Genomic DNA, 25,963 nt, shown 5'->3' with positions numbered 1-25,963 from the left:
TTGGCTTGTAGAAGCTAACTGTTAGCATTAGCAACTCCAACACAAAGCAGAACTCCTCCAGACTTGTGTATCCTGTGGTGAAAAAACAACGACAGTGCAATTCAAACAGAGTCAGATGTAGTCGCATTACCGTTATCCAATCCAAGATGAAGTGTCCAAATATCAGGGAATAAGATTCCAAATCTGACCAATTTTCTAGTTCCCGAAGCTGGTGCACCTTGGCTTTTTTCCCCAGAGTACAAAGTGCAAGGCGTTTATTCCTACTAGTGCAAATGTATGGATTAAACAAGTGTTCCACACCTTTAAGTGCATCTATTTGCTCTTCACTCTTGAAAGCACAAGTCTAATAGTCAGAAGTTGATGCCAAAGCTATTTTAAACAAGCCGTCGACATCTTAGCATTGCTCAGTTGCAGTAACATCTCGCCCGCTGTGATTTGCAAGACACAAGACTGTTTGGGTCTGCTGAGGTTCCAGTGGAGTGTGTCTAGACCAACCCATCCATCCATCCATCAATTTTCTGTACCTGTATCCACACAGGGTTGCGGGGGGCTGGAGCAGACAGGGTACACCCTGGACAGGTTGCCAGTTATGGACCACCCTGCAGAGCAAAACCATTTTGCTTCTGCTACTGTCTGTGCCAAAAAAGCATCCCTGCTATCCAGGGGTGGATCAACAGTAACCCCCCCCCCCCCCCCGAGATCCTTGTCCCCTAACCCACAGCTGCCCCCTACTTTTATGCCATTTAAATACACCATAAGCTGTTCTCTTCAGTAATTTTTCTGAATTTGTCTCTTGTATTTATATCTAAAACTGACTTTTTCGTTGATGAAATAATGACAAAAAAGCAGTTTTAAGTGTTTTTGTGGATATGTTGTTGACACCATCTACATCAGGGGTGTCAAGCTCAAACTCACACGGGGCCGAAATGAAACTCTGGGACGGAGTCGAGGGCCAAACAATATTTTTTTGAAAAAGTGACGGCAAATTTGCACATTTTCTTTATCAACATATATGCAATTTTGAACCTTTAAATTTGGAAACAAACTTATTTCTGCATTAACACTGAATGTGGAATAACCAAATTACACACGAGCAAGTCCGTTTTAAATAAAAGGCATCAGTGGTATTCATTACTTGTGGTATAATCAGCATTTTTAAAATCTTTTAAATCTTTAAATCTTTTAAATCTTTTCTCACCGTCCAACAACAAAATAAAAATATCATTTTATCTTAAATGGAAATGCAACATCTCACCTGTTAAGTTTCATGTTTTGGAGCAGAAAAAGAGCATAAAACCAACATATTTAAAGCTCAGTTTGCTCCACTGGTTTACTGTGATGCTCACCTGTTCCAGCCAGATACCTGCATCATGGGGTTGATCTGAGCTGAGGAGGAGACTCCTGTTGTTTTGTTCAACTTCATCATAATAATGACAACATTAGATGACAACAGGTGCTCACATAGGTTTGTGCTGATGAACATGTCTGAGCAGCTTGACCACGTTGTTGTGTGTCGGGGAGGAAACACGACAGCAGCCACAGAGTCATGCTGGTTTGAGCGTGTTGCTGCTCGCTGGAGTTATATCGGCTCTGTCTGGACGTTAGTTGGAAAACTTTCTCTTTCAGTCGTGAACACATTACTGAGCGGCTAGAATCTCCGTTTCTGGGCTTCAACGTCAGAAAATAGCTGAGTGAACTCAGCACTGAGTGAGAGGAGTGTTTAGTTTGTCCGAGATAGCGGAGCTGCAGACACCGGCAGCAGGCGCTGGAAAAAACACAAAGGAGGGGGCGCGTCGGCTCCGCACTGACGCCACAAAGCAGCATGGGAGTTGAAGTCTTTGCGGTAAAATCGGCCAGCGGGCCAGTTTTAATATATTTTTGATATTTATCTCACGGGCCACATAAAAATGCTCCGCGGGCCGCATCTGGCATATGTGATCTACATATAGGGGTTTTTCACATACGCCAGTGAAGAGGTCTAGCATCGCCCCTTACCTAGACCTCCACAATACACACACACACACACACACACACACACACACACACACACACACACACACACACACACACACACACACACACACACACACACACACACACACACACACACACACACACACACACACACACACACACACACACATTAAAATGTTCTTAAAACAGGGGTATCGAATCACACGTAAAAACACAGGTGTGTTTTTTGTGAACATAGCGTGCTCAGCCTGGGTTGATGGTGATTATTTAAACGATTGAAATAAATTGACAATTTGATGAGTCGACTAATCATTTGCTTTACATCTCCTAAAGAACACAATTCATACATCAATTAGAGTGTTAAACAAATCTACTGCTGGTACTTTTGCTAAGTAGTTAGCGATTGTGAGTCAGGTTTCATGCAGTTTAATGTTATGCATAAAGAACAGTTGTTCTTATATAGTAGATTATTAGTATTGCCAGTTGACCAATTTAAGTATTTTTATTTTTAATGTGATGGAAAGTAGTTTTGGTATTTGTCAGGAATTATTTTCATTTGCTTGTATTTAATCTAAGAGTGAGGAGATGATGATGTTGATGTTGATAATGATGATGATGATGATGATGATGATGACGATGACGACGATGTTGATGATGATGATTATGATGATGTTGATAATGATTATGATGATGATGATGATGATGATGATGATGATGACGACGACGACGACGACGATGTTGATGATAATGATGATGATAATGATGATGACGATGTTGATGATGATGATGATGATGACGACAACGACGATGTTGATGATGATGATGATGATGATGATAATGATGACGACAGTGTTGATGATGATGATGATGATAATGATGATGACAATGTTGATGATGATGATGATGACGACGACGACGATGTTGATGATGATGACTATGATGATGATGATGACGACAACGACGACAATGTTGATGATGATGATTATGATGATGATAATGATGACGACGATGTTGATGATGATGATGATGTCGACGACGACGACGCTGTTGATGATGATGATGATGACGACGACGATGTTGATGATGATGATGATGAAGATAATGATGACGAAGATTTTGATGATGATGATGATGACGACGACGACAATGTTGATGATGATGACTATGATGATGATGATGACGACGATGACAACGATGTTGATGATGATGATGATGATGATGATGATGATAATGATGACGACGATGTTGATGATGATGATGATGACGACGACGACGACGATGTTGATGATGATGATGTTGATGACGATGTTGATGATGATGATGATGACTATGATGATGATGATGATGACGACGACGACGATGTTGATGATGATAATAATGATGATGACGATGTTGATGATGATGATGGTAATGATGATGACGATGTTGATGTTGATGATGATGATGATGATGACGACGATGTTGATAATGATGATGATGATGATGATAATGATGATGACGATGTTGATGTTGATAATGATGATGATGACGACGACGACGATGTTGATGATGATGATAATGATGATGACGATGTTGATGATGATGATGATGACGATGTTGATAATGATGATGATGATGACAACGACGACGACAATGTTGATAATGATGATAATGATGATGACGATGTTGATGATGATGATGATGATGATGACGACGATGTTGATGATGATGACAATGTCGATGATATTGATGATGATGATAATGATGATGATGAGAACCATAATTAAGGGCTGAAATACATCATCGTCATGCATCAAGATACACATCCAATCTTCCACAGACCTGAACTCTTGCACTCTAGCTTGCATTAGAGCAGAGATCTACTACAATTACTTCCACTCTGTTGTATAATTTGAAACACTGCAGGAACAGTTGCGGCTGAATGAATTAATTAGTGATGCACAATTAGGTGAATTGTTTCAAACCCATTCCATCGACCCATTAACCTTCCGCTTCACAGACTTTCAAAGGTTTTGTTGTCATCTTCTGAACAATAATGGTGGAAAAAATCGTCACCTCTCTCACTGCTGAGCTCAGCTTTGAGGAGAACTTGGGGGGGGGGGGGGGGGGGTGTTGACATGGGTCCGCATGCCAGCCTGCACGTCTCTTGCCACCCCTACCCTTTTTACGCCATCATAGCCCATGTGAACTAAACTTCCTCTCAGTCCTCAGCAGAACCGCTGAACTAATAGTAGGCTGCTTCTATTATTAGACACCAACCCACTTCTCTTCTTTTTTATTTGTGCATCCTGTTGCATGTGGGTAGAAATGCTCCCTGATTAATTTCGGGACACACCCGATGTAAATTTTAGGGCTGAAGGAAGCAGTCTTGCAGGCTGGTTGTTTTTCTCAATAGCAGCGCTGATTAGAGACAATCAAGACAGGGACTATTTCTGATTTGCAACCTGGTGATTTTGTTGTTTTGTTCAGAAAAAAAGGCAAGGCACTCAGCTGACCCCTGAACTCTCACCATACATTGACCAGAGGTTTTTTTTTTTGAGTTTTTGAGCTTTGAGGTCGGTGCATTGAGGAATTCCACCTAAATATTCTGTTGTTTTTTGAAACTGTTATTGACTATTTACAGCTTTATGGCTTTGTCATGCTTAGCTCTGATTCGCTAAAACATCTCTGCTTCATGCAAGGAAAGACAAAAACCTGAATTTTTCAAATACCCACGAAGCTTTTTATCACGGTGCTGAGGGATGCAAGACAAGTGTGGGCCTGCCTTCATCTTTCTAGAGAAGCAGCCTGCAGAAAGGCTTTTTTTATAAGACAGTAGAGTTTCATCAACCATAGACTGAAGATGTAACAGTTTTCAGCTCTGCCAAAGGTCACTTTAGGTTCTAAAAAACACAACAAAAGTGTAGTCAGGTGCAGCTTTTTGTTAATGCTGCAGGTGTCACATGGACCGACATTGGATGGTTAAAATTTCCAACATCTAATCTGAGAAATCAAACAAAAACACATTTTTTGTTTTGGTCACCAATTACCTTTCTGTTGTTATCAAGTTCAAATCAGTCAGTGTTTGAATGATGTTGATGAAGCACAAAGGAAACATGCTTCACTGAGCAATAAGAGCCTGACGGAAACAGTTACTGGCTGCATTTTCTGCACTTATGGCTTCAGTGCTCTGATGGGAGGTTGAGATAAAAAGGTCAGAAAACAAACAGGAACCTGATTAGCTTTTTTCCCCCTTCACCTGGCTGCACCTGCAGTTTCTGCTGCAGTAAAGCTACAAGAGTACAGTCTAAAGAAGCTAAATCACCAAAGCTGATGTGCCTGGAGTTTCACTAGAAAGGAAATGAGTCCTCTCAGGGCCCAAAGCTCAGCCTCACTCAATAGAGCCAGCAGAGAACAGGAAACTGCAACGTTTTGCCAAAATCCGCTCTGAGCATTGAGTGCCTTTTGTTTAGCCTGCTCCTTTGTGTTCCGGTTTTCAGCTCTTCCATGTTGCATACGTCCTAATCAAGTTTGCCAATTCACCTCGTCCTGACCTGTGGGTGCTGGAGCGCTCTGTGGACAACGGCAGAACGTTCACCCCCTGGCAGTACTTTGCACGTAAGTTCAAATGTTTCCAAATTTTGCAGGAAAAAAGAAAATCACTAATCTAAAAGTTAATTTTCTTTCCCCACTAACACTTATGTCACTTATGAGTTAATACATTTTCAAAGTCATCTGGTGATCCAGTGAAACATCAGAACACACAAAAGTGCAGTTACTTATTATTATTGTTATTATTAATAAACCCTGGTTCCTTCCTGCTGTAACACGATAAACAGTCTGCCGTAAAAATCCTATAATGACGATGGATATATAAGCGTATCCTGGTGTATGTTTAATCCTTGCACACTGATTAACTCGCTTAAGGCAGTTTAAGGAGGAAAGTATGTGCCTCCTGAGTGTTTGTGTGTGTGGTGTTTGTGTGTGTGGTCCGGGTTTCACGCATTCGGTGGGGACCCAAATCTGCCATCGAAACGTTTCCTATGTGCAGAAAGACAAGCCAGTCCAATTTCACACAAATCAAAATAGTTTAACTTATGTTTCATTCTATTTTGTTCAGTTATGTGAAATAGCCTCTTTAGTTATGGAAACACGAGGCTTATGTGTATACGTGCGTGTTGGAACTAGTTGAAGGAACCAATTTTAAAAAGAAAAACAATTTATTGGGGTCGTCATCGGACTTTGATTTTGGTTTAATTTATGATTAGGTATAAACTGATAATGATTAATACTGCACATTTGAGTTAAGCTATGCACAATGAATACAAGTCAATGCACTGTTTTGTAATCAGGACAGTAAAAAAAAACAGCTTACATTGCGTAAAGCAAAGTGTAGATTTGAGTTACGTTTTAAAGTTGAATTTGAGCCAATCCATTAAAACAAGGCCTGGAAAGTCGCTGCAATCCCAAATTACCTTAACAAGTATGTTTTATGGCTTGGCATTTCAGTGGTATGAGTTATGTGGGAGGTAGCTGCACAGGGACACAACACTAGATTTATACTCTCAGTCTTTACGTTTTTCCAAGTTTTTGCTGATTTATGATCTGTTTTGTGTTTGGCAATATTTCTTATTTGGGCTGATTTATGTTCTGTTGTGAAAAATGTTACATCTACACATCATTTCCCCCCCAGACTGTATTTCTGGTTTAATTTGTCAATAGTAGTTGACAAACTAAGCATTATTTTGGCCTTTTTAGATATAAAATAATACAAAAATTGCACGCTGATGCAAGAAATTTGAGTGTTTAATTTTTCTCGCAACAGATTCAAAGCGTGAGTGTATCGAGCGGTTTGGAAAGCAGCCCAACGGTCGTATATTGAAAGATGACGACCGGATCTGCACAACAGAGTACTCACGCATCATACCTCTGGAGAATGGAGAGGTAAACCTTAATTCAGTCAGTCAATGACTCTTAAAGAGTTGATCATTGAATCTTCATTTACTCCAGATTGTGGTTTCGTTGATCAACGGACGGCCAGGATCCAAAAACTTTACATACTCACCAATGCTGCGAGATTTCACGAAGGCCACCAACATCCGGCTGCACTTTCTCCGCACCAACACCCTGCTGGGCCACCTGATCTCCAAGGCCCAGAGAGACCCCACCGTCACACGCAGGGTGAGACTCAAACTGTTCAACCTCACATTGGGGTGTCATGTTGGAATGCAGCAGGTTCCCATTTGGGCGTTTCATAACTCCTACCTGCCGATGTTCATTTTGCTGATGCAGTCACGCTGCTCTGCTCCCACGTTGGTCTTTCTGGAGTCATTTCCTTTAACAGGATTTTTTTGTCCTTCATGCATGAGATGTGGCACCTAATCTTAAATATTACAGTCAAACATGCATGCCAAAGAAAATCCCCAATAAGCCTTTCCTGCATCTGAAATATGTTAGCTTTATACTTTTTCATGCAATGCCCTGAGTCACCCAATAAAACCTCTACCTCATCGGTCATAGTCCAAGTTTGTTAAAAATGACTCACCTGGTGTGGTGGTTCTGATAACACCTGCTGTTTTGCTTTATCTGCTGACAGTATTTTTATAGTATCAAAGACATCAGCATTGGGGGACGCTGTGTTTGTCACGGACACGCCCAGGTGTGTGGTGGAGGTCGAAACCTGGACAACCCCAACAGGTGGGGAACACACTTCTTCTTCAGCTGTGCTTGTGTTGTCCATCTTCATTCTAACCTATTTCTACCCAGTGTTTTGCTTTTCAGTTTAAACTGTGAATACAAACAGGAATTTAGATTATTTTGTTTATTCTTGAACAAACTTGACTTCTTTGTTTGTGCAATAAACTCCACAGTTTATAACTAATCCATTCTGATGGATTCATACTGAAAATGAACAGTTGAGACCACAGATATGCTGCCAAACCTCAATTTCCAGACACAGCCAAGAATGATGAATTACCTCTAGAGATGGTCTATTTACTCGTGTGGTACTGGCACCTGTAAGAATATTGGGATTTTGTTTTTGGTCTGTGATGAAACTCTGTGTTGAGGCACTTATCCTGGGGTGTCAGGAGGTGGCGTGGAAATGCAAGATGTCCAAATCCCATGGATAATGAATTAGCAACACCTCAAAATAGCTAAACAATAATTCCAAATATTCTAAAATCCTCCTGTTCTTAAATCTCTGCACTGGTTACTAGTAAACTACAGAATACATTTCAAAGCGCTTCTACTAGTTTATAAATCACTCAAAGGCCTGGGGCCAACACACATGTTGGATTTCCTTGTTGTTCCTTGTTGTATTGTATACTAGGCTTAGGCGGTGTTCAAATTTTAATACCATCTAGTTTCCTCCACATTTTACCAAGATGTACGATATTACCGGGACTAATTAAAACATCATGATGTAAGCCTCAAGTGGAATTACCAAACTGTTGGTTTGGACCTTCACCATTCAGAAACTGAATAACAAACACTACTACTAAAACAATAACAACATAATATACATTATAATAACAACTTTAAAAAAAAGCAGCTTCTATAAAGATCATCATATTTACCTTATTCAGCTTCATCCTAGGACGTTGTGGACCGACTGCTGAAAACCTGCTTCGATGAGCTTGTGGCACCAACATACGGGTACTTTGGGACTAGTGGCGATATTTAGGGAATGCTGGCTGCATATTTCCACCAGAAAAGCGAGTTGTCATCTCTTTTAATAACAGGCTCCAGACAGAAGTCTGCTATTTCAGCTACTGCTCGCTCCTCTGCGGTTCTGATGGGGTGTGCGTCTTTCGCTGTCATCTTTTGTTTGCACGGATTACCTCATCAATGTTTACCGGCTGTCCTTCTAAGTTTGCTTCAACATGAAATAATCCCAAACTGCAGAAGTTGTGTTGTTTTTAGACACCAAGTTATTTGGTGCATGAGCTGCTATTTTTCTCTCAGTCATGTGATGACATCATGTTCAAAAGCTTTATGGAATGTCTGTAAAATTGGGACAACATTTTTAAAACAATTTAAGTAAAACTGAAAATTCAACCACACATCCATTTTATACATTAAATGACCTTTATTTATCGTATGAATTTTTTTTTTCGTGATGGAACTGGAACTACACCTTTTCCATTTTTTAACACCGACTGTGTATGGTAATATGGTAATATCGCCTAATCCTAGTATACAGTATACACCCAGCAGGGCTCTCTCAACCATGGGTCAGAACCAAACAGGGTGACGTTGCTTTAAGATGGAATCAGCTTCCTCATGACCTCAAATGTGCCCGAACTTTAGTAACTTTTATATCAAAATTGAAAACTTTCATTTGTTCATCAGCTTTTTAATTAATGTGTCCTATGCTGCACCTTCTGCACTGTGACTGCTCGGCCTTTAACTTTGTCTTTTTATCTTATTCTTACATCTGGTTGCATTTGTGTGTTTTAAATTAGATTTTTTAGTTTGCTGTTGTCATGTTGATTTCAATGTTTTATGTTCTTGCTGTTCTCTCTCCTGGAAAGCACATTGAATTTCTTCTGTGTAGGAAATGTGCTATATTAATAAAGCTGCCTTGCCTAAAATGACAGGACATGGAAACAAATAAACACTGAGAGTTTTAATGAAAGCCCCAAAATATGAAATCTTCAACAAAAGCATCATTTCACTTGGCCCAGAGTAAACCTAGTCAAGGACACTTGGGCAGCCAATAGACACGTCAAACTGCTCCCTTCCATGCCAAAAGTAGCCGGTGAGTTTGGAAATGGGGCTACCCACCAGCCTCAGTTGTCTTGTGTTCGCCAAAGTGTTTGTTGTAACTTCAAGAGGTGTCAGCGATGTGCAATTGTCTCAGAGGTGTCAGGGATCTCTGACATGATCCTCTTATTCGCCTCCCTTCTGTAGGCTCCAGTGTGAATGCCAACACAACACCTGTGGCGAGTCATGTGATCGCTGCTGCCCAGGCTTCAACCAGATGCCGTGGCGAGCGGCGACTGTTGACAGCCCCAACGAGTGTCAGCGTAAGTGTTCCCGTAAAACAGCTCATTGGATGTGTTAACACAATCATACTCTGCTACTCTCCATGCTGCTGCCTCCTAGAGTTACAGCCCACAAAGAGGATATTAAATCCCTGGTACGGATGCCCTGATATGGTAGTGAGCCTCAGTGAAGAGTGGACAGGGCATTCCACTTATGGTGTGTTTGTGTGAGCAACCAGCATCAGGATTGCTGCTTTTCATCCTACTAGCTACCAGACATGTCAATAAGCAAGGCTGCTGCCAGACTAGATCATCCATAAAGACAGGCAGCCATCAAACTTCGTGTCAGCTGCAATGGAATTGGAGGATTGGCAAATTCCCCATCGTGAAATACGACCTGGCAGCAGCCACAAAAACAGTGACAGAGACATGAAGAAGGCTTTTAATCCAATCAGATCACTCATTTAGTAGAATAGCACCCTAACCATTCATAAACATTAACAAGACACTGGGGTGGTATACAGGAAGAGGATGTGCTCTCTTGTTTACTTTGTATTTTAAGGAGCTTTTAACAAGTAGCTTAAGGTGTTTACATCCAGTTGGTGGAATTGGAGGTAATTCGTTGAGTAAATAGCTAAAGCAATCTGAGATTGTGTGTGTGTGTGTGTGTGTGTGTGTGTGTGTGTGTGTGTGTGTGTGTGTGTGTGTGTGTGTGTGTGTGTGTGTGTGTCTTGGGGCTTTCCACCACAGGTTGCCAGTGCTTCTCCCATGCCTTTGACTGTTATTACGACCCAGAGGTGGAAAAGAGGGGAGCAAGTTTAGACACCTTTGGCAGGTACAGAGGAGGCGGAGTCTGCACCAACTGCCAGGTATGGAACTCACATTGTTTCTAAATAGATGCATATGAATGCATGTGTGTTTGTAGAGGATAAAAACTCATAATAACAATCATTATTGCCTTCATTTATCAATGTTATCCTCTGTGGCGTGTTCCAATCGGCACTAATTAATCTAAAGATGATTAGGTTAGCTAAAGAAACTTTTATTAATTTTATTTAATAATCTCACCCATAACAAGCTTTTCCTCAAAATGAGATTGTGTTTGATTCTAGAATGCCTTAAAGACACAGGTGCATTTGTTTACTGACACAGCTAAGCTTACTTCAAGGCTGAGGAAAGCAGGTTTAGAACATTAAAACGTTCTCCTTTAAGAATTTCACTACTGATGTTTGTTTGGAGCCATTTTACTGTGGGACATAAAGTTTTAATTCTCTAATTGATGGTTGTAAATCATGTTAAAATATTAGTCTTTGATCTTCATTATATTTTTGTTTCATGGAATCTACCAGCACCAGAGCATGATGCTACTTCCCCCGTGCTTCACTGCTGACACAATGTCAAACGACTAAATTGTATTTAGGAATATTTCTGGTCAGTTTTTATCTCATATGAGTTTCACTCAAAATTCTTGGTGAGATTACAAACTTGAGCTCAAAGGTTTAGATTTTAAGATATGGCTGTCTTAGATGAGATGGGTGTTTTGTGCATTGTATAGTGATGGTGTTGGTTTTACCAACTTGATAGATTTGATAGATGAAATTTATCTTTGGTTGGTTTTGCCAGCGGAACCAAATTCCTTTTAGTTGATGGTAAAATATCAAGGTGTGTCTGAGGTATAGCACACTGTGGAATGATAATCGTGTTATCTGCATTTGTGTTCAAACTGCTCTGATACACAATTTCAGTCTAAATCACATTTTAGCTAAATGTTGAACTACTTGAAATTCGATGTTGGTCAATGCACCAAGTGAGTGCTGCCAAATGCAGTTTTTTTATTGTTGGCACAGGAAAGCTGCCAGCTGCTGTTATTCATGCTTAATGACCAGAAATAAAGAGGCCATGGAAGGCTATGGGATATTTTTGAGTTATTAAAAGTATTTCAGTTTGTCCATGACTGTTTGGAGACTGTATAGATCAGAGGTGTCAAACTCATTTTAGCTCAGGGGCCACATTGAGGGAAATCTAGTCCCAAGTGGGCCGGGCCGGTAAATTAAAAACAACTTCAGATTGTTTTCTTTGTTTTAATACAATCAATATAAAACAAGGCTGGAGCCTGAGGACAGTGTATCCAAAATAGTACAACACCTGAAGTGTACTTGAAAATTTAAAAAAAAAAAAAAAAAAAAAATCAAAAAATCAACAAATAAAAAAAACATTCCTTAGTGATTCAAAGAGCTTACAGATCACGTGGCTAGATCAGTTTCATGCAGCACTTAAAGTATATTTGACTCATTTTACTTTACATCTTTTAGCTTTCACCAGCACATCAATATCAGGAGTCACATCCTGAGTGGCAGCCAACTTCAAGATGTGATTCAAGTTCTTGTGTGAGCCTTGAGCGCAGCTTTGTTTTATTTATACTCATTACAGAGAAAACTTGCTCACAAAGATAAGTTTATTTTCACTCTACATTGTAAAGTATGAAAATAAAGTTTACACAGCCATCTCGCGGGCCGGATTTAACCTGCTTGCGGGCCGGATCCGGCCCGCGGGCCGCATGTTTGACACCCCTGGTATAGATGGTTTCTAATCTTACCAGTTAATTTTTCCCAATTTAGAAAAGGTGAAAGACATTGTCATGTATAGATTGATGTGTAATACTCATTCCCTCTAGTAGAAAACACAAGAAATGTTTTTCATGATGTTCGTCTTCTCTAAATTCAATGTTTTTGTTGGTCAGTCATGACATTTTCTGTTCTTTAGCACAACACTGCAGGAATAAATTGTGAGAGATGCATTGAAGGATTCTACCGACCTTATGGAGTCTCTTTTGAGTCTCCCACAGGATGTATACGTGAGTAACCTTGTCTCTTTGACCTGCAGATTTCAAAAGCTTTTCAGGTCAATCAATTTATTCGGGATAAAATTTGATTAGAAGAAATTCTGCTTTGGAAAAGAGAAAATTTGGGAGGATGTGTTGTTGGTCTAAATCCAATAATGTAGCAAATTGTATTTATAAATCGTATTTTCAGTGCAGATTTGTGGAAACGTTTGTTTTTAGTGCAGCAATCTGTTTTTCTTTCATGCCAGTGCAGAGCTCTCTCTTTGACCCACCAAGTATGAAAGATCGCAGCACACATACTAATAGATGTTGCCATGGTGATCATCGAAAAAAGACAGATTGTGTAAATGTGGGGTTGAAATAGGAATTTATTGTTCTGAAAACCTTTGGCCAGTTTTAATTAAACAAAATCCTGATAAAATACAAAATAAGAAAACAACATGAAGATCGTATGTTTGAGCTCAGTTTTATTTTTTTACTGGTATAGAGATTTTCACATTTAAATGCAGTTTCTTCTGGCAAATCGACAGCCTTGAGAAAATATTTCAAGTCCTTTTGTATTTTAAATGAATTACAGACACTTTAACCTAGAACTAACTCAGAAATAATCATTTAGAAAGAAACACCCAGCTTTTGTAAGTTATTATACTGTAATAACAAACTGAAATCACATCAAGGGTAGTAGTTTTTATCAGAGGGACAAGCATTTCTCAAAGCTGGAGGGCTGAATCAATGGAAAAGAACGTTTTACTGGCCTCAGATTGTGACCAGACACAAACAGTAAATGACATTCCTGCAACTCATAGTTTACTTTTCACTTTTGTTGTGCTTTTCTGTCAGTTTTCCGACTGAAAAATCTTTAGATAACACCACACGAATCCAGCTGCTTCCATCCATATGACAGAAAACATAAAAATACCAAAATATGTACAGATTGTTGTTAACATTTGATCTACATGTTTCTACTTATTGAGGGGGGAGGGGGGGTCCTAAATAGAGTTTCAGTCAAGTCTCAAATGGCTGTTCTGTCTCTGAACTGAGCCTCACCATTGTTTACCTTTCTGGAGTCCTCTGTAGCTGTTATATGTGGTATATAAATAGCTGACATTTGTGTTTGGACTGTACAAAGCACTGGAATTAATCGGGTTGCCCTGACCACTTTGAGATATAAACCACACCATTCACAAACGCAGCTACGTCATCTTAGCTGGGGAAGGCAGTGGGAGTCAATATCAAATACAATTTGGTTTATGTTCAAAAACGGTCTGTTTTTAGTGTTTTTATTGTAAATAAGTGCTCAAAAAAGTTTTCATTCTTCTTAAAATGATCAGCCTGCAGCTGTGATAGAAGGAGATCAGCTGGTTGTGAAATGGGATCTGGACGATGTATCTGCAAGCCACAGTTTGCTGGGGAGTACTGCGACCGCTGTGCTGCTGGATACCATCACTACCCTCAATGCATCTGTGAGTTTGCACTGGTTTTGATTATCAGTCATCCAGATTATTTACAACTTGGATGTGATTTTGAAGACATTTAGCTCCATGGATGTTTGGCAAGATAATAGGAAGTCACATGTTTAGTGGAATACTGTTGTGATGGTGCAGCCAGGTGAAGAATCCTCCTTGGCTTTAAAACCTTGTGTCTGATTTTTCCATCCTGCAACGACAAGGGTCTTCTGTAGGGCAACATAAGATGGACATTCCCTGAAGATCTGACTTGTGTTAATGCACCTTCATCCGTAACGCAGGAAACAAAAAAGATACAGAAATCTGACACGACAAAAAAATTCCCCTTATCACAGGGGTGGATCTGCTCAAGCAGAGACTCAGCTGTCTGCAACGCAGTAGAGATAAGCCTCGTTCATCATCTTTGATGTGATCCGCTGGATGGAAATTTATATAGGTTTTATTTAATTGGAAAGCACTAAAAGCGTTCATAGCGTGACCTCGTGTCTGCGTAGAAACCCACTCGTTATTTTTTGTAATGATCTAATTTACAATCAAAACTCAAGTCATGCAAACCCTCAAACCCCACCAGATTCAGATCTGCCTGAGGGGAGATTGTTTCTCGTGTCATTAGCTCCAATTGAATTGTCATTTATAGGTAAAAGATTTATGACTCTGAGTTATTGAGCAGTCTTCTTATCTCTTAGGTCTGTTAGCACACTCACACCAGACTAAACATGTTGGCTGTCATTAGGAGACTGTCTGGGATTCAAGAGACACTTCTCATTTGTTTCCTGTTGCTCCATGGAATGTTTTTAGTGTAGTATGGGTCGGACTTCAAAGGAAGGTTGTGCAAGTTTTGCCACTGCAGAGATGTCTCAAAATCGCAAGATAATAGCAAAACATTTTTAAACAACTGTAACACGTGAATCTGTCAAACCAATATTAGCTAAAGATTGAGTCAGCAGAAATTTAAGGTGCTTATTGTTTGTTTTAATTTAATTACAACTTTTATATCTTTTTGCAAATAACTGATGAACAAAAATCCTCAAAAACTTGAGTGTAGATGCATCTTTATGCAAATGTAACTTTTTTTTTGTCAGGCAGGATTTAACTCACAAATAATTATAGTTTTAACATAAACAGAAACTGTAATAACTGTGGCTTTAATTTAATTTTCTTAAATTTTTTTTTAGATTACCCTGTTTATCTGACAACCACCAAATCACCTGCAGGTCCAATTGTGGGTAAGTTCCACAAGCAAACATACTTTTACATTTTTTTAAGTGATTATTTAACATTTTCTTCCCATGCAGGACCCACTCGATGCCCCTCAGGCTATTTCAACCCCCCCAGCTGTCAGCGTGAGTCTGCCTAAACCTGAAATAAACATTTTATTTTATGTCTGTGCTAAGCTAGCTGCTTTTACATTGCATTTTAATTATTTCTTGAACCTTTACATCTCTTGTTCCTCTTGGAAAAAGCTTTTTTTATAGAACATTTCATAAGTCACATGCACTCAGAGGCAGATCGGGCTGTTAAAGCAGACTGGGGATCATATTAGGTAGCACCGAGTCTGACTGAGTTTGCTTTCAAGTTCAGAACACGTGCTGGAGTTCAGTCGCCGACAGGCTTAATGCATAAATGCGTGAGGTCATGTTTGAAGGCCTTTGGAAATCTGCTGCCTGTTGTGTTTGGGTTTATTGGGACGGTGAGAATGCTGGCGGAGGGTACCGTGTCTGCAGATAACAGTCTGGTTATCTGAAAGGATCTGCTCCATCAGTTGGGGATTTAAGTTGTTTCATGGTAGAAGAAGCAGTCATTTGGGACTCTTCACTGAGAACTGGCCAGTTTAATATTAGTTATAGCCTTTGTTCTGAATATTTTCCTGATTTTCCATGAGCTGGAAATGCCACAGTTCTATTTTAGAAAAAAAAAATGTATTTTTTAAATGGCCTTTAACCCCTGGCTTTTTTGCCTGTAATCTCATGAATCACAGAATGTGGAAAAAGAAAGTTGTCTGCTGAGTAACTTTCATTTACTCTGTAATCAGATGGATTTACATCTGCAGCCTTTTGAGAAGCTGATTTTACAGTTTAGAGAGGAACAACAGTGGCACTCTTTCTGTTTTAGTCCCAAGTCTGATCAACGCAGGCAAGATGTATGGAATCATTATTATTTCATGTCACTGTTCAGCTGAGTTGGACTGTTGCTTTTGAGTAATGAGAATAAAATGTTTGTGTGCAGAGTGCAACTGCGACTACAGAGGGACAGTGTATGGCTTGTGTGATGCTTTCGGGCACTGCCTTTGCCGTCAAAATGTGGAGGGGGAGCGGTGTGATCGATGCCAAGCTGGACACTTCTCCTTCCCAAACTGCCAGGGTGAGAAAAGCACAGAGAAAGGCAATGAGCTGGGAAAACCCCCCCTCCCCTGCAAACAGTCAACGTCGCATGAACGTGCAGATCATGTCTATATTGAGTCTGTCGGTCCAGGCCACGTCCGCAGGATGTCTAAACTAGGTCTTTGCACAGTGGGTCTTAATATTACAGCAATTTTCATGCATAACCGATTAAAAGTAAGTTCATTTTGTCTTTGTTCTAAATCAAATTACTGAATTTTCTTTTTAAAAGACAAATATTTTGCTGGTTTAAAGATGTTTATCTCATACCTGCTGACAGATTCAGCTGAAGGTTTCAGTCTTCCTCAGAGCATCATCCGATTTTTCGCCGTTGCGTCATTTATCAGCTGGTCTGGGAGCGTTGTTGAACCACACCTCCAGACCAGCCGAACCTCTCTCTCGCCGGTTCTGGAGAATGGAGTCCCAGGTGTGTGATAGGATGCACGCCTCCTCATCCCAGTTGATGGTGTCGCTGCCTCGCCTCCAGATCTCGATGGACTCCCTGATCCGTCGTTTGAAGCTGTTGTTTTCGGATGTGATAAGACGAAAAGTCGGATGACGCTCTGAGGAAGACTGAAGCCTTCAGTTGAAACTGCCAGCAGGTATGAGATAAACTAAATTCATGCATAAACTTTATGCTGAAAAATAGAGTTACAGGATGTTATAAATCTTATAAATTATGAACCTAAATCTGGAGTTTTAGACTATTTATACAGGACAGGTTTGTGATAATGAAATTAGATATTTTTGTTTTCAGCATTTTGAATGAAGAAGAGAAGCCATTTATACAACTTTTATTTTGAAAAGTCTTCTAAAAATGATTATTTTTAAAGAGTCAAAATTAAAATCTATTATCTGTCAGCCTTACAAATACTTCAAGACATTACATCAACATCTTTTGTTTAAAATGCATCATCTCTGTATCAAACATTTATAAAGTTCTTTCTAACATTTGCAGTATTTGACCTAAAAGATGAGTCACTTCATGTGAGTTGTTCTTATGTGGCTTTAAACGAGGTCCACGTGTACCTTTATAACCAAAACTAATCATATGGCTGTAAAAACAAAGTTTTATGTCATCATAAGTCACTTATTTGACCATGAAAGAAACACCAGAAGCTTTCTGATATACTTTACGGATCAGCTAAACAGGATAAAAAAACTTAAACAGAACTAAAATTTTTTAAAGAAACTTCTGTCATTTTACCTGTAAATTTAAAGTTCGAACTCAATCATTAAAGTTTCTTCTGCAGAATTAAAAAGATAAAAGTTCAAATGATCAAATCAGGTTTAGTTAGATGAACTTTTTAGCTCAGCCTCTGATTGTTTCCTCCTCAGCGTGCCATTGCGATGGAGCAGGAGTGGCTGAAAGTGTGTGCAGTCCAGACGGTGGGTGTATCTGCCTCTCCAACTATGTGGGACAAGAGTGTGACCAGTGTGCTGCAGGTTACTATGGATACCCAGACTGTGCTGGTGGGTAGAATTAAAATGCAGCTCTTATTTAGCATTTATTGTGACCTTTTCTCATGACACAGGAACTCTCCCTTAGAATAAACCTACTTTGTCATTCACATCGATTTTTTTTGCGCAAGATGCATGGGACTGAGAAAAGTGAAATCTGGTTCAAACGTGGGCGTTCTAAGAATAGGCTGCTGGGAATCACTTGTGGAAGCTTGGATCTTAAAATGAACAGGATAATCCTTTTTCCAAAAGAGGGCCAATTCTGTTTTCTGCCTGTCCCCAGCCTGCCAGTGTTCACGAGAAGGCTCGTACGGCACAACGTGTAACCCGTTAACGGGTCAGTGCCACTGCTTCTCTGGTGTGGTGGGCCAGCAGTGTGATCGTTGTGCCTCTGGGCTCAGGTTCCCCCAGTGCTCCGGTAAGCACTCCTGGGCAGAATCAGCTATTATTTAACTAAGAGAATATATTTTTTATGTACAAATGTGAAATAATTGCATGTCTTATCACATATTCCCACGTTTAATTTTTTTTTTACTGTGCATTTAACGTTCAGAGTCCATCGGTGTATGCAATACAGCGGGAACAGAAGTGTTCGATCCTCAGACGGTAAGCCCTCTCACGATAAATTTCCTTTTCAGTTTGTAAAAACCTGCTGCATGATCAGGTTTCTTTTGACCTTGATAACAAAAAGTAGTCCCATCCCGGTCTGGGCGTGGAATCACATGGACGAACAGCTTCACGGCTGAACTTTGGTCACGATTTTAAGCCATCAAGCAAGGAAGTGCTTTTTCATCAAGGTAATTAAAAACAGGATAAAGCAACTTCCTTCCACTTTAAAGAGGAAAAAAAAAAACTAGAGCAACACAAACCTAAATATTACTTAGCCAAGTGCTTCTGTTTGAAAACTTGGAAATAAAAAAGCTGCCACTTTGCAGCCTGAACTGCTCGCTGCAGGCGCTCGTGAATGGCTTCTTCTATCTGATAGTGGACAAATGCAACTCGGCTTTCAGCTTCCAGTCTCAACAACTCTTAGATTCCTTCTCTCTTGTTTCAGGGTTTCTGCCGCTGCCGGATAAACGTAGAAGGCAGGCTGTGTAACAGGTGTAAACCTCTCTACTGGAACCTAGCTGCAGACAACCCTCACGGCTGCACAGGTGGGTTGACTAAATCTAAAATATAAACTGAAAACTACCTCTTTCTGAATATAAAGAGCTAAGAAAGTAACTGCTTAGCTGGCTCACTGTTTGCACAAAGGACCCAGTTTTTCCTCATAAAATCTGACCTCATTTTTAACCAGATTGTTATTCTGCCAGAAGCAATCCGACTTGGCACCTTTTACCCCAGAATATGTCATCATACCCCCCCTGTTAACAGGGTCGAGTCAGATTTCCTGTCCCTTAGAGGGGTAACTGGAGAATAATTCCAGGTAGCTTTCTTAGTTTTAGTTGAGACGTTTCATTCTGCAACCAGCAAGACATTAAAATCACTTTGACATACCCTCAGAGTTTAGATCACCTGGAAGTTGCTCGTATCAGAAAAGAAAGGTTGCTTTTATTATTTTCAGCTGCAGTCATGGCCATCCTGCCTGAAGACAAAAGAATCACAGAAAATATATTTTTTACTGTTATTTCAGGAAATTCTCTGAATTTCTGTGGCTGGATATTCACAGAAATGTTTTCTTTTATTTTTTAAAACAATAAGCAGCCTTTGGATAAAAAGCTTCCACGGGTCTTTGATGTGCAGATCTCTGAACGCAGAAGGGTTTTACATAACCCGTCATAACTCGCCCCCTTTCTGTCTCTTTGCTCACACCAGAGTGTCGGTGTGATCTGAAAGGGACGCTGAGCGGTGTTGGAGAATGTGAACAGGTGAGGATTTTCAATAACCTCCCCTTTCATCACCATTTTTCTGTCTGATTTCACCTTGTTTAAAGTTTAGTCTCTGTGTTTGCTGAATGCTTTGCTCAGAGAAGCGGTCAGTGTCACTGTAAGTCGAATGTCTGTGGACATGCATGTGACTCCTGCGAGAACGGATACTTTCTGATGCAGAAAAAGAACTACTTTGGTTGTCAAGGTAAGATTTTTCTTTCAGAAAATCAGAATTCACATTTCACTATCTGAGCGCATGAAATACTCAGTTGCTTCTGTCAATCAGAAGCAACTGGGCTTAAGTTAGAGACCGATAATACCACAGGGAGTACTTTCTTCTTTTTGTTTTAAACAAAAATAGAAGACATTGTTACAACAAAGCAGATAAAATGAACAAGCATGACAAAAAATATTATATATATTTGAATGTATATATATATGTATATATATATATATATATATATATATATATATATATATATATATATATATATATATATATACATACAGTATTTATGCTGCCCTGGGGCGCACTGATGGAAGCGAGACTGCCGAGCACCGCCACCACTGGTCCCTCCGACCACCACCAGCAGACAAGGAGGGTCTTGCTCAAGGACACAACAACAACATTCTCTGGCTGGACAACCCGCTCTACCTCCCGAGCTACTGCTGCTGCCTTCAGATCACAAATCATTCTTCCTTTTTTCTTGGCAAACATCATTCTTTGTGTAATATTTTAAATTTTAACATATTATATTGTCAGTCAATCAATCAATCAATCAATCAATCAAAGCTTTATTTATAAAGCTTCTTCTGCGACCCTGTCGAGAAGCCCAAGGCGCTGACCATGGTACACGAGAAATGTGAAACATGATGAATAAATCGAAAATTAAAGCAATTCAAATAGTGCAAAAAAGGTAAAACATTAAAGTAGAAGACAAATGGGTAAAACAAGGGATAAAGTGACCAATGAAAACAGGGAAATAAAATCAACATAAAAGAGGGCCAAATTCAAACACGTTCAGGGAACGCCAAGCGGAGGAGGTGGGTTTTTAGGCGACTCTTAAAGACTGGCAGAGATGGGGACAGCCTAACTGAGGGTGGCAACTGGTTCCATAGTGACGGTGCTAGGACTGAGAAAGCCCGGTCCCCGCGAGTACGACACCTAGAACGAGGGACAGCGAGCAGGCCTTGGTCAGAGGAGCGCAGAGCGCGTGATGGGGAATGTCTGTTCAGGAGTGTGGCTAGATAGGGGGGAGCACCACCCTGGAAGAAATTATAAACAAAGACGAGGAGTTTAAAGTGTGAATGATAACAGACCGGAAGCCAGTGCTTGTGCTTTATTAAAACAAAATGATGCACCACAGTGATTTAAAAGTTTAGAAATTACAAACCAAATTAAATAATCTGGAAGTTTCTGATTGGGAGCTGTGTTAAAATGAAGATGGCTCATCCCAATAAACTGCTTAGACTACTACAAACAATGCTCTTCTTACTAAATGGCATGCACTAACATGATGAGCTGTACAGGAGGGGTTCTGAGCATCATGAGACTGAAAGACAACAAAAAAGTGAGGAGGAAGGAAATTGTGGGCTTATTCTACAATATCTGAATAATCTCAGAGGGAAATGAAATGTTGCATTATTGTAACTGACAATATTATTAATGCATCTAAGTCAAGAGGAATAACTAACGTTTCACAATTATTTCAGAAACATCATTTAAAAAAATTCAGTTCAAGTATTATCGAGATTCTCACCAGAAATAAAAACAAAAATGTTGGACTGGAAGAGTGATTCTGGGTTAATTCAGTGGTAGAAGAACAGCTGATGTCCCGTTCACTTGTGTGTTTTTCTGCCTTCGACAGCCTGTCAATGTGATGTTGGAGGTGCGGTAAGCTCAGCGTGTGATGGGACATCTGGACAATGTTGGTGTAGGAAGAACGTCACTGGCCGTAGATGTACAGAGTAAGTTGGTTTCAAGCGAGTTCTCTTCAGCATTCTAAAAATTAAACTAAACATTTGTGTGTTTTTATTTCTTGTCACAAGACCCGCACCAAGCTTCTACTTCCCCACCCTGCACCAGTTGAAAATTGAGGTGGAGGATGGTACAACACCAAATGCCAGACCCGTACGCTTTGGGTTTAACCCCAATGAATTCCCAGGGTTTAGTTGGAGAGGTTACGCCATAATGTCACCTGCTCAGGTGTGTCCATTCAGACATTGATGTATATGAATCAGAGTGTTCTGACCTTTTTCTTTTGGAGATCACTTCACCTGCGACTGCACTGATTCCTTTTCTCAGTCTGGTCTGAATGTAAATCTTTTGCTCTTGCCTCTGCACAAATAATCATTGTTATTCCACCGCTGACGTGAGATCAGCTCTCACAACTAACACTCTCTGTCTTCAGCCGGAGGTGATTCTAATTCTTAGCCTTGCCTTTCCTGGAACCTTCTATATTGTAATGCGCTACTCCACCCCCCAACGCGTGGGCGGAGCACAGATCTTGGTGGTGGACGAAGCCGAAACTTGCTGTGATTGTAAGTGAAGTGCTTGCATTAGCGTTAGTTTTGTTGTACTCTCCTCACCTCACTTCTTGTCTGCTCTAAGCTCACCTCCTCTGCTCAACTAACGCCAGTTTTCTTTTGTAATGTCACGCCCTCACCGTATAGTCAAAGGTGCACCTTTGACTGCAAGTCAGTGTGTAACTGTCATCCCCGCAGAGTGACGTCAGAGTAACAGTGCATGTTGATGTGAAAGACGGGAGGCAAAACTTGTTCCGTGTGGTTCTGCGGTTCATTAACCCCAACAGCATCAGTGTGACTGGTAACATCAAGGCTACCGATAACAGGCACTCTGCAGGTAAGGCTGCAACTGGCAATCATCATCAAACTGTCACTCCTAACCCATCATTAGGGACATGAAAACATTTCCTCCTTGGACTCATGCTATATCTCGATGTTGTGTATTTCTATGAGTTTCTAAGAACCCTTTTCTTCTTCTTCAGGGGCAGATCAGAGTAAAGAAGTGATTTTTCCTCCAAGCTCCTCCCCGTCTTTCATCACTGTCCCGGGAGAGGGCTTTGCTGAGCCTTTCGCACTGAATCCTGGGAAATGGATCATTCATATAAGGGCTGATGGAGTTCTCTTGGTGAGTTTATGACGAAAATGCTGCCGTGAAACTTAGTAATTTTATGAATTTGGTCCATTTTTGTGCATTGATGTTGGATACCTCTAAAATAAAAATAAATAAAATATTATTTGTACCTCCCTTAACAGGACTACTTAGTGTTGCTTCCTCAGGAATACTACAAAGCCTCTGTGCTGCAGGAAGAGATCACACAGCCCTGCACGTACTTACACACAGCAGACAAGGACGCAAAGTAAAGGCTGTTTTAATTTCATTCTTTCACCACTCTTTATCATTGGCAGAATGTCATTTTTATTTTACTTTTTTGGCTTTTCACACGTGCTGTAGCTGTCTGCTGTATAAGCACGTGGCCTTGGATGGTTTCAGCTTTGCACTCGCCTCACAGGGTAAGCTCACCACTCGTAGCAGACGGAGGAGGGGTAGGAGGCAGATACGAGTCCAACGTCCCACACCGGATCACCCGGAGATGGCTGCTCTCAATGGACGACAGGTTCAGACTTGCTAAAAGTTACCAAAAACTTTATCAAATGAGACCGAAAACAGGAATTATTACATCTGTTATCGTGATGACTTACTTTAGCTATAAATTATTTTACTCAGGCCCTGAATAGTTGCAAAAATGTGCACGTTCTTTGTCGTGCAGTCACGTCTGGAGCTCAGTCTGCGTGTGCCTCATCCAGGCCATTATGCTCTTGTTCTGGAGTACGCCAGTGAGGTGGACACTGTCCAGAATGTCAACATACTCATCCGCGGTCAGTCAGATGGACAGATCTTAGCCAGGGCCAATATTTACAACTGTGCATTCAGGTGAGCTGTTCTGTTTTATGTGTAGAGAAATTACATCTCAATATTAGATGGTTGATGTTTTTAGCTGATTTGTGCACTGATCCGTGCAGCTTTTTGTGCCGGAGCGTGGCAGTGAACAGCAGAAATCAAGTAGCGATGCTGCCGCTTTCTCACAGGACGGAGATTCTTTTGCAAACTTCCACAACATCATTCCTTCTGGTGAGGGGAAACAATGTGTAAATGCCCATTATCATAGCAACTTGAAATGATAAATAAAACATTTTCCCTGTGAAGTACAAAGTGTACGGGGTGCCAGCAGAAGAGTTCTCCGTTGAGTATGTGGAGCCAAAGGTCTTGTGTGTTTCTACTCACGGTCGCTTTACTGAGAACAGGTAAGTGTTTAAGCCACAGACATTTTGTTAGTTTCCTGCTTCTCCCTCCTACTGGTTGGAAGAGGAATTACAACTGTTGTAAACAACCCTGCCGCAACTTGCTCTAGCTAGCGCTAACAACGAGCTATCACTAAACGATCAAACTGATACAAAAATAAACAACAAAATAAAAAGATCCACACTATTGAACAACAAATGTTATTACTTACAAGTCTAGCAGCAACAAAGCCAGGTCACCATCAGTCCGTGCAGCCTCTTCCTTTTCTAGTTTTAGCTCTTTGCTTCACCTCCAAATACATTACTCTCTTAATTTTGCTTCCAGGCTCCGCCATGATGCCAACAAAAAATAAAAATTCTTCTTCTATTTTTGCTTTTTTGACGGTCGGCAAACTGAAAAAGCTAACAGCTAGTCTTTATGTTAGCTGCCAGCACAGTAAACAGCTATTGCCATGAAGCAAGTAGAGACCACCCACTAGTGTACCTACTTAAACCACAAAACTGTTAAGAGCATTTCTAGTCAACAGAGGGCTGAAGAGTTCTATCTCATGTGAAGTTGCTTAAGTTTCTGGCTCAAAAACCACTAAAACCAGTTTGAAAGCAATAGCTTAATGTCTTAAAAACTCTTTAGTTTTGCTTTACGGAAAAACAACTGATATATTTTAGTAAGGCATGAATGTTTTATCCATTTAGATTACATATATTCAATCTAGGGGATGTAAATGATGCATCACTGTTATAATAAACGTCTTAGGAATACATTTTCATTAAGTTAGTTTCTTCACACATCAACACACCTTAAGTTGTTTTTCTTTGCAGTGAATGTGTGTAACACAACTTGTAAATGTGTGTCAGTGCAACAAAAAAACAACAACAACAGAAAACCATCAATCATCCACATGGAAGTTGTAATTAGGTAAAGGTTAGATTAGACCTAAAGAATGAAGATGCACATCTGTTCTTCAGTTGCATGCATTCCTTCAGTGGACCATGAACTCTTGAAGTTCCTCTTATCAAACTTTTGATGTTTCTTTTTTCATTTTAAATGCACTCACTTGTAATCTAATCAGAAGCTTGGAGGTCAGATTTAGTATCTGGAAGTGAGTGGACAGAAACTGGAACTAACTTAAAGGCAGATACAGTTTTCATTGTGTTTACAACCAATAGGTGTGCATGTAAAACATCAACTTTTCAAAACACCTTTGTGTTAATGTTTGAGGTGTTTCATTGTTTTCACTATTTTGCGTTTTGCACAGTTCAACACTCAGGCTAATTTCAAATGTATTGAACTAACATTTTGTTTCTGTTGGATGTTTGTAGTCGATACTGTGTTGCACGGCAGCCTGAAAAGCTGTCCTCCGCGTGGGTTCTGCATGCAACCCGTGATGGGCGGCTGTCATCCACACTTGTGGCTGCTCATCAACCAGAGGAGGATGAAGATCTGGCACAGAGACAACACAACATGTTTTTGGTCCATGAGCCTCAAAGTGATGGGACACTCCTTAAGTTTCCTCAGGTACAGAGAAAAAACCCACTGTCACCCCTTTATTGACTCTAAAATGAAACTTTCTGGCTCAGCTTCACCAACAATGCACTGTTTCTGCATATCCACCCACTATCTGCTCCTCTTGAATTCCTAAAGCAAAGAGCACTAACTGGCATTATTCGCCCTTCAAGTTAC

At 40.2% G+C, this 25,963-nt stretch overlaps 1 protein-coding gene across 2 annotated transcripts in view; it reads left to right on the top strand.

The window, feature by feature from the left end:
- LOC107383938 (laminin subunit alpha-3) overlaps nucleotides 1-25,963 on the top strand; it is a 70,382-nt gene that overhangs the window by 13,439 nt on the left and 30,980 nt on the right. For both annotated transcript variants that reach the window (XM_054740465.2, XM_054740474.2), the window contains exons 3-29: nucleotides 5,454-5,571; nucleotides 6,779-6,897; nucleotides 6,964-7,134; nucleotides 7,550-7,650; nucleotides 9,868-9,983; nucleotides 10,692-10,810; nucleotides 12,705-12,795; nucleotides 14,115-14,246; nucleotides 15,425-15,475; nucleotides 15,545-15,592; nucleotides 16,476-16,610; nucleotides 17,966-18,100; nucleotides 18,372-18,506; nucleotides 18,642-18,694; nucleotides 19,143-19,242; nucleotides 19,904-19,956; nucleotides 20,056-20,161; nucleotides 21,825-21,924; nucleotides 22,006-22,162; nucleotides 22,681-22,819; nucleotides 22,965-23,107; nucleotides 23,236-23,339; nucleotides 23,435-23,597; nucleotides 23,751-23,914; nucleotides 24,004-24,112; nucleotides 24,188-24,285; nucleotides 25,603-25,798. In XM_054740465.2, the coding sequence (XP_054596440.2) occupies nucleotides 5,454-5,571; nucleotides 6,779-6,897; nucleotides 6,964-7,134; nucleotides 7,550-7,650; nucleotides 9,868-9,983; nucleotides 10,692-10,810; nucleotides 12,705-12,795; nucleotides 14,115-14,246; nucleotides 15,425-15,475; nucleotides 15,545-15,592; nucleotides 16,476-16,610; nucleotides 17,966-18,100; nucleotides 18,372-18,506; nucleotides 18,642-18,694; nucleotides 19,143-19,242; nucleotides 19,904-19,956; nucleotides 20,056-20,161; nucleotides 21,825-21,924; nucleotides 22,006-22,162; nucleotides 22,681-22,819; nucleotides 22,965-23,107; nucleotides 23,236-23,339; nucleotides 23,435-23,597; nucleotides 23,751-23,914; nucleotides 24,004-24,112; nucleotides 24,188-24,285; nucleotides 25,603-25,798 (3,156 nt within the window). The remainder of the gene's footprint in view (nucleotides 1-5,453; nucleotides 5,572-6,778; nucleotides 6,898-6,963; nucleotides 7,135-7,549; nucleotides 7,651-9,867; nucleotides 9,984-10,691; nucleotides 10,811-12,704; nucleotides 12,796-14,114; nucleotides 14,247-15,424; nucleotides 15,476-15,544; nucleotides 15,593-16,475; nucleotides 16,611-17,965; nucleotides 18,101-18,371; nucleotides 18,507-18,641; nucleotides 18,695-19,142; nucleotides 19,243-19,903; nucleotides 19,957-20,055; nucleotides 20,162-21,824; nucleotides 21,925-22,005; nucleotides 22,163-22,680; nucleotides 22,820-22,964; nucleotides 23,108-23,235; nucleotides 23,340-23,434; nucleotides 23,598-23,750; nucleotides 23,915-24,003; nucleotides 24,113-24,187; nucleotides 24,286-25,602; nucleotides 25,799-25,963) is intronic.

This window comes from Nothobranchius furzeri, chromosome 11 (assembly GCF_043380555.1).
Source record: "Nothobranchius furzeri strain GRZ-AD chromosome 11, NfurGRZ-RIMD1, whole genome shotgun sequence".
NCBI classification, from domain to species: Eukaryota; Metazoa; Chordata; class Actinopteri; order Cyprinodontiformes; family Nothobranchiidae; genus Nothobranchius; species Nothobranchius furzeri.
This window is presented reverse-complemented; position numbering and strand designations above follow the sequence as displayed.